This window comes from Bison bison, unplaced genomic scaffold (assembly GCF_000754665.1).
Source record: "Bison bison bison isolate TAMUID 2011002044 unplaced genomic scaffold, Bison_UMD1.0 scf7180017864322, whole genome shotgun sequence".
In the NCBI taxonomy this organism is placed as follows: Eukaryota; Metazoa; Chordata; class Mammalia; order Artiodactyla; family Bovidae; genus Bison; species Bison bison.
The window spans coordinates 7,664,297-7,671,658 of NW_011494894.1; the positions used below are offsets into that span (position 1 = coordinate 7,664,297).

The window sequence follows — 7,362 nt, forward strand, 5'->3', positions numbered from 1 at the left end:
CTGTGGCGGGGTGCAGCGACCGAAGAGCTGGTTGCTAGGTAAGCACAGGGTCCGCGCCAGCCAGCAGCACCTGTCGGCATGTGCAGAAAGTACCCTTCACACATGGATGCCAACCCATCAACTCCACCTTGACAGGGTGAAAAGCAGTGCCACTGACGGCAAGAAGCCCGGCCCACCAAGACAAGACGCAGGGCTTCCCGCTCGCCTCCCCTGGTCCTGATGCAGAGCCCCCCCCCCGCCCCAAACAGTGATCAGAGTGGCATCATGCTGACACAGGGAGCGCCCCCGTTCCATCTGTGTTCACGGTCAGAGGGCCCGTCAGAATCTTCTTGGGGAACTCTCAGCAGCCTCAACCATCCCCCCACCCCCATTCTACCCGCTTTATTTGAACAGACGTGGACCTGGGACTCCAGACCATCCAGGGAGTTAAGAGCGAGAGGAGCAGAAAGGACAAGCTGGCTGGTGCTTCATCTATTAAGCTAAAGAAAACCCAACCCCCTTCTTTCTGCTTTGAGAACCCTTCTAAGACATCCTGAGTCTTTCCTGGTCCCCTCGACAGGACAAGGTGGCCCTGACCTGCTCCTCTGGGCTGGTCTCAACAGCAGCAGTAATAAAAGACCTCCTGTCTTACTGTATAAGGATGTATCCGTCAGGGCAGGCTAAGATACACAAATATCCTTCAGATCTCAATGGCTTCACAGAAGCTTATTTCTCACACTACAGGTCAGCTAGGGGCGCTGCTGGGGGGCTGCGCTCCTTTCAGTCACCAGGAGCCTCAGGCTGCATGATGGAATGAGGACTCAGGGACCCTGCAGGCATTCCTGAGCCCTGGCTCTGCCCAGCCAGAAAGCCTGGCTGCTGTTCTGCTGTCTAAACGTCTGGGCTTCCTGAACCCTCCCTCTGTTACTCATGCCCAGAGGCATCTGTCTGGGCCTGAGATGCTTGGCCAGGAGCCACAGCTGTTGAGTGATGGTCACAAGCTGGCAGAGAATGTCAGTCCTGATGGCCCCCCGCCTTGGATCAGGAGCGGGAGCTTGGAGCTGCTGGTAACTCCCAGTCTCCCCGCTCCCGGCATCAGGCCGGTGTTCCTGGCATGGAAAGTGGACCTGTCAGGGAGATAGACACGGGGCTTAATAGGCGAGGCAAGGCTGTGAGAACGTGGGAGCCTCTGGAGGGCAGAGCGGGGCAGGTGGCCAGCACGTTTCTTCTCCAGCACAGAACAAGTCGAATGGGACTAATGATGCGTGCAGTGAGAGGAAGACATTCCTCGGCTCCCAGACTGAGAATGTGGCGTTTTTCTTTTCTGGAGGTGAAATTATAATAAAAGGGAGGCAGGCTGTCCCTTCCACTCGACCAGCCGCAGCCGGCCAGAGAATCCCACAAAGCAGGCTGAGATGATCCCGTGGTCCCCAACCTCGGCTGGCTCCCAGATGCAGCAGGATACTGTCGTGCCTGTCTCCCCCCATCACAGAAGTGACAAGTCAGCCCACAAGATCAATGCCTGCCCTTCCAGGGCTCAGAAAGACTCATGTGCCACTCTGCCTCCAGGGTGGCATGTGGAGGATGCCTTTGGAGGGTCACCCCAGCCCTGGGACCTGGGGGTCCCCTGGCAGCCTGTGTGCTCAGTCGTGTCTGACTCTTTATGACCCCATGGACTGTAACAGCCCGCCAGGCTCCTCTGTCCATGGGATTTCCCAGGCAAGAATGCTGGAGTGGGTTGCCATTTCCTCCTCCAGAGGATCTTCCCAACCCAGGGGTCAAACCTGCATCTCCTTCTTGGCAGGCAGATTCTTTACCCTTGAGCCCCCCGGGAAGCCCTCTGGCAGAGGGACTCGGTAATCCAGAAAGGGTGGTGGGCCAGGGATGAGGGGAAGCTGGCTCTCAGGGAAGGGACTTTGAATAAGCAACAGTCCTGTGAAGCTCAGCAGATTGAAAATTCATCCTTTGTTTTTCTGTGGCCCAGAAGCTGCTCTTCCACCCTCCACAGGCCAAGGCTGGGGGTGGGTGGGGGGTTGTTTCTGGGTCAGCTGTGAAGAATGCTGCGTTATCAGCTCTGTGTTTGCTGTGGCACCAAGAGAAGCAGCAGGCCAGATAACACAGCACAATGGATAATGCACAGAGCATTTCCGTTTAGCTCTGGAATGTGTATTTACACTCTGAGCAGGCGCAGAGTTCCCAGAGCCCCGCCTCCCCCTTCCTGCAGCGCAGACATCCTGCTCCGCCCAGCACCACTCCCCAGCCTGGCCCTGTCGCTGGCATCTCTGGCCTGGCACCACTCCCCAGCCTGGCCCTGTCGCTGGCATCTCTGGCCTGGAGAGGCGGCAGGTGGTGATAGCGCCTGGTGTTTGCGTGACCTTTCCCGAGCTTGCACAGCCCTTCTGCAGACATGACCTCATTTTGAGTCCCATGAAGCAGGCGGGAAAGGCACGCGCATTCTACGGAAAGTCACAAAATGTGCACAGTTTCTGCCATGTGCCAGATGTTCTAAAGGCGCTACATGTATGGTCGCTCGTGTAAGCCAGAAAGATGGCCCTTGTTGCCGCTGTCAGTGAGGCATTCAAGCTGAGGTTCAAGACCAGGTAAGTTAACTATCCAAGGTCACGCAGCCAGAAGGGGACAGAACTCAAACTTGAACCCAGGTCTGTTCAACAACACATCCAATGCATTTCCCAGGGAGCCATCTCGCCTCCTACCAGCCTAGTGTAGTCTAGCGCACACCTAGGGTCTGGAACCCTCCCCCAGTCCTCTTTCTCAGCTCTGGGACACCTCTCCATGATGGCCAAGCAGATGAGCGTTGGGGATAACTAGAAAAGACTTCAGTGACTATGCTCTTCTTCCTCCCCGCAGCGGGTGACTGGCTGCATCCTCTCCAACGTCAACACACCCTCCATGACACCTGTGATCGGACAGCCCCGAAATGAGACCTCCCAACCCATCTACCAGAACAACAACGCTCCCAGCAAGCCCACTGCAGGTAGGGAAACGCTGGCGTAGAGCAGAGGCTCTCGAACTTCAGAATCGCCCGGAGTTCTTGTTAAAACCCAGATCACTAAGCATTGTCCCAGAACTTGATTCAGTAGGTCTGGGAGAAGGAAGAGAATTTGCATTTTTAAAAAGTCGATGGTCCAGGGACCATGCTTTGAGAACCCATAAGAAACAGCATCAGAGAGAAATAGTCACAGTGATAGAGACAGATTCAGGGACAGAGAGAGACAGGAGTTGATGGTATGTGTTTTAACATAAATATGACTGCCTTAACTGGGAATTAAAGGTACCAAAGGGAACGTTTTCCTCTGCCTTTTCTAAGGAGGTTGCGCATTCTGCCAAGGTCACACGGTGGGAAGTAGCAGGGACAGAAGTCAAACCCGGGCAGTCTGCGGCCAGCCCGTAACGCCAGCCCCCCAGCCAGCTTCAGTCATCCCTTCAAGGGCCCCCAGCACTTACCCAACACTTAGTAGTGTCTGCTTGCACAGTGCTCCGTGCATTACACAGATTCTCATTTAATGCAGTAATTCTGTGACATAGATATTATATTCCCACTTACAAAAAGAAAACAGCTCCAGAGAAGGTAAGTGATTTGCCAAAGGTTACACAGCTCATAGGTCTTTCCCGCGTGGTTCATCAGCAAAGAATGCGCCTGCAACGCTGGAGCTGCAGGAGACTCAGGTTCGATACCTGGGTCAGGAAGATCCCCTGGAGTGGGGCATGGCCACCCACTCTAGTATTCTTGCCTGGAGAATCCCATGGACAGAGGAGCCTGGTGGGATACAGTCCGTGGAGTTGCAAGAGCCGGACATGACTGAGTGACTGAAATGAACTGAACTGAACTGATGCATAATAAAAATGGAAGAAAATAAATAATATATGACTACTTTAGTGGCAGTTACCTCTAGCCGTAGAATTATGGATACTTCTTTTCCTTTTAATATGTATTCTTCTTCTATATTTTCCAATTTTTCAACACTGTCATAAACACCACCAGAAAATAGATTCCGGTCTAGGGCTCAGAATGCTTATTCCTTGGACTGGAAATGAGAAGCAGAAATGGGGCCGTCACCTTTCTGTTCTTTCTCTCCAGCCTCCTTCTGCCTCCATGACCCAGTCCCCACCCCTCCACACAGTCCTGTGTTTCCAGGGCCCCAAGGCGGTGCTGATGAGAGTGTGAGTTATGAGTGGTCCTCCCTATCTGTCCCTGTCTGTCTTGCTCTCTCCCGTAGCCAAGATCCTGGGAAAGGTGGGAGAAAGCCTGAGCCGGATCTGCTGTGTCCGCCCGCCAGTGGAGCGTTTCACCTTTGTGGGTAAGGGAGCAGCCCCCCTCTTTTTCTATCCCTCCTCCCTCTTTCATGCAGCAGACACCCCTAGCACCTGCTGTGGCCTGAAGCACTTATAGCGCAATGATTGAGAGAGAATGGAAGATGTCACCGGGCCTGCAGAGCCCATCTGTGACGGGAGCCCAGGAATGCGGCCATCCTGGCCTGAGGCTCCCGGAGATCTCCCGCACTCACCATCCTTCTCTGGGCTGTGCTGGTCGCTCCCTCCATGGAAAGTATACACCCACCTGAGAGTTCTCAGGGGCCCAGCGGCCCCTCTCAGGTCTTCCCGGCTCTGCCCATGTCAGTACTTCTGCTGAGAGGCTAAGAACATACACGTCCTTTTCTTAATTTTCTCCATTTTTTTTGGAGAAAAAAAATGGATCACTCAGCATGGATGAGAATACCCACCTTTGGGTCTCTTTTTCCTACAAACCCAAATTTGACTCTGCAGGAGAGCGGTCTAGCCCTCATTCTTTTGACTCTGGGGCTGACTACTGCCATTTCTCAGGTTTCCAACTTCCAACCTTGAACCAACAGAGATGGTCTAGGAGGAAGGAGGCAGGGGGCCAGAGTGTCATCTCTGTGGTGCTGTGCATACCGTGGGCCCATGCAGGGCACCCCTTCAGCACCCACGGCAAAGCCTCTGTCTCTTTCACATCTTCCTGGGGCTTTGCCTTCTGCCATATGAAAAATCTCAGCCTGCTCAGCTTTGCTTGTTCTCTGAACCAGGTAGCCCTGAACAAGAGAGGGCCACCTCCTTGTGACTCTGCCAACTGCCTCCCTAGGTTTGAGGATGCTGCTCTTGTGGCCAGCCTCCTCCCACTCCAATACAAAAGGAAACAGAAGGCGCTCGGCGTGAGTGCGTGTGTGTCCATCACTGGCTACCCAGCCAGGTGGTCTAGTTCTGAATTCCCAGAACAGTGAATCCTGCCCTGGAGCCTGAGGAAGTGTTCCCTCTCCATTACAAGATGGACCATGCTCTCCACTTATGATACTCAGATGTCCCTACTCGCACCCACCCATCCCAGCCCGTGTTCTCCCTCTGAGAAGCCCCTTGGGCAGATTGAGGGTCAGGTACCAGGAAGCTGGTTCCCTGATTCTGCATTTCCTCTTGCCTCCCTAGATGAGAATGCCAACCTGGGCACGGTGATGCGGTACGAGGAGATCGGTGAGTGGGGCTGAAAAAGCGGGAATGTTCAGGGCCTCCTGCCTCCAAACAGGCACAGTGGGGGACGAGGGAGGCTTGCAACCCCTGGGGGGTGTTTGCAGCAGGGTCTGCTCTTGGAAGGGTAATTAATTGCTCTCAAGCTAAGAGCATGTTCTTAGTTATCTCACCTGTACCATCTCCCACCTGGACTCCGGCAGGATCCCTGGAAGTAGGATGGGGTCCGTGGGCAGTTTCCCCTTCAGAGTTTCTTCATCTCATTCAAAAGATACGGAAGTTCAGTTCATTGCCAGCCAGAGATTCTTCTCTTGCCCGCAACACCATGCCCACAGAAGATCCCCTACCTTCCTCAGTGGAGGGATCCAGTGCTTGGAGCCATGTCTGCGATCTCCCCCACAGCCTTGAGTGGACACTAAGGCCCTGACTGTGTGAAGGCAGTAAAGGCCCCAGGCCAGAGCAGGTGGAGGGGGTTGCACGGAGCTGTCAGGATGGGAAGGCGCTGACTCCCCTAGAAATGAGATGAGTCCTGAGCAGCCCTAGGAAACAAGCCGGGAAGCACATTTTCCCAAGGTTCCAGAGTAGCTTAGAGACAGAAGTGTCTGAAGCTGGAAAAGCACAGACGGACGAGAATGGAGCTCGAGCTGCTGCAGGTCCCAGGTGACAAGGAGGGTCAGTGACAGCTGGAAGTCCCCAAAGGACTCAGCATCAATGAGAATATCCATCTTTGGGTCTCTCTCTCCTACAAATCCAAATTCAACTCTGCAGGAGAGCTGAAGATCCAGCCCTCGTTCTTTTGACTCTGGAGCCAACTAATGCCATTTTGGAGAAGGAAACAGCAAACCACTCCAGTACTCTTGCCTGGAGAATCCCATGGACAGAGGAGCCTGGTGGGCTACAATCCATAGGTTTGCAAAGAGTCGGACACAACTGAGTGACTAACACATACACACTGCCGTTTCTCAGGTTTCCAATTTCCAACCTTGAACCAATAGGGATGGTTGAGGAGGAAGGGAGGCAGGGGGCCAGGGTGTCATCTCCATGGTGCTAGGATCGGGGGCAGCTGGGTGTCCAGCGGGCATGCTCAATCTTCAACTTCCAGCTGCAAAGATACTCCAGGCCCCCCTCCTAGGGATGAAGGGGCAGGGCTGCACTGGGTTCTCCCAGGAGGCCTAGCAGATGTGACATCATTTCTAGGAACTTCTCTGGGTCTTGTCCTCTGATCCCTGGTAGTGATGCACCTGAGTTGACTCATACTGACCTCCTGAACCATTTGAAAATTTTCAGAAATTTTACCAGTTGGTTGTTAAACTCAGTCAAAAAAATTAAATTATACTAAGTAGCAGTTAAATGGGCTTCCTGGGTAGCTCATCTGGTAAAGAAACCGCCTGCAATGCAGGAGACCCCCTCAATTCCTGGGTCGGGTAGTTCCCCTGGAGAAGAGATAGGCTACCCACTCCAGTATTCTTGGGCTTCCCTGATGGCTCAGACAGTAAAGAATCTACCTGCAATGCAGGAGACCTGGGTTCTGTCCCTGGGTTGAGAAGATCCCCTGGAGGAGGGCATGGCAACCCATTTCAGTATTCTTACCTGGAGAATCTCCACGGACAGAGGAACCTGGCCGGCTGCAGTCCATGGGGTCCCAAAGAATCAGATGTGACTGAGTGGCTAAGCACAGCAGTTAAATACCTTGTATTAAAAACAGAGGTAATAAGTCCTCGAAACTCCTTGATTCTTTAAGTTTTAATAGTTTTTATTTACCAGCACATGGCTGTCTGAAGGCCACAGGAAAGAGTACTTCTGGATGCTCCCCAAAACCAGCAGGAGCATTCACCCCCAGGTTCCACAGCCACATACACCCAAAAGCCTTGTACTCCCCCTGCCTGG

General features: G+C 53.5%; 1 protein-coding gene across 2 annotated transcripts in view; it reads left to right on the top strand.

Annotated features, from left to right (window-relative positions):
• Positions 1-7,362, top strand: part of NMNAT2 (nicotinamide nucleotide adenylyltransferase 2) — a 218,577-nt gene that overhangs the window by 184,710 nt on the left and 26,505 nt on the right. For both annotated transcript variants that reach the window (XM_010853100.1, XM_010853101.1), the window contains 3 exons: positions 2,848-2,974; positions 4,218-4,298; positions 5,437-5,481. In XM_010853100.1, coding sequence (XP_010851402.1) covers positions 2,848-2,974; positions 4,218-4,298; positions 5,437-5,481 — 253 coding nt within the window. The remainder of the gene's footprint in view (positions 1-2,847; positions 2,975-4,217; positions 4,299-5,436; positions 5,482-7,362) is intronic.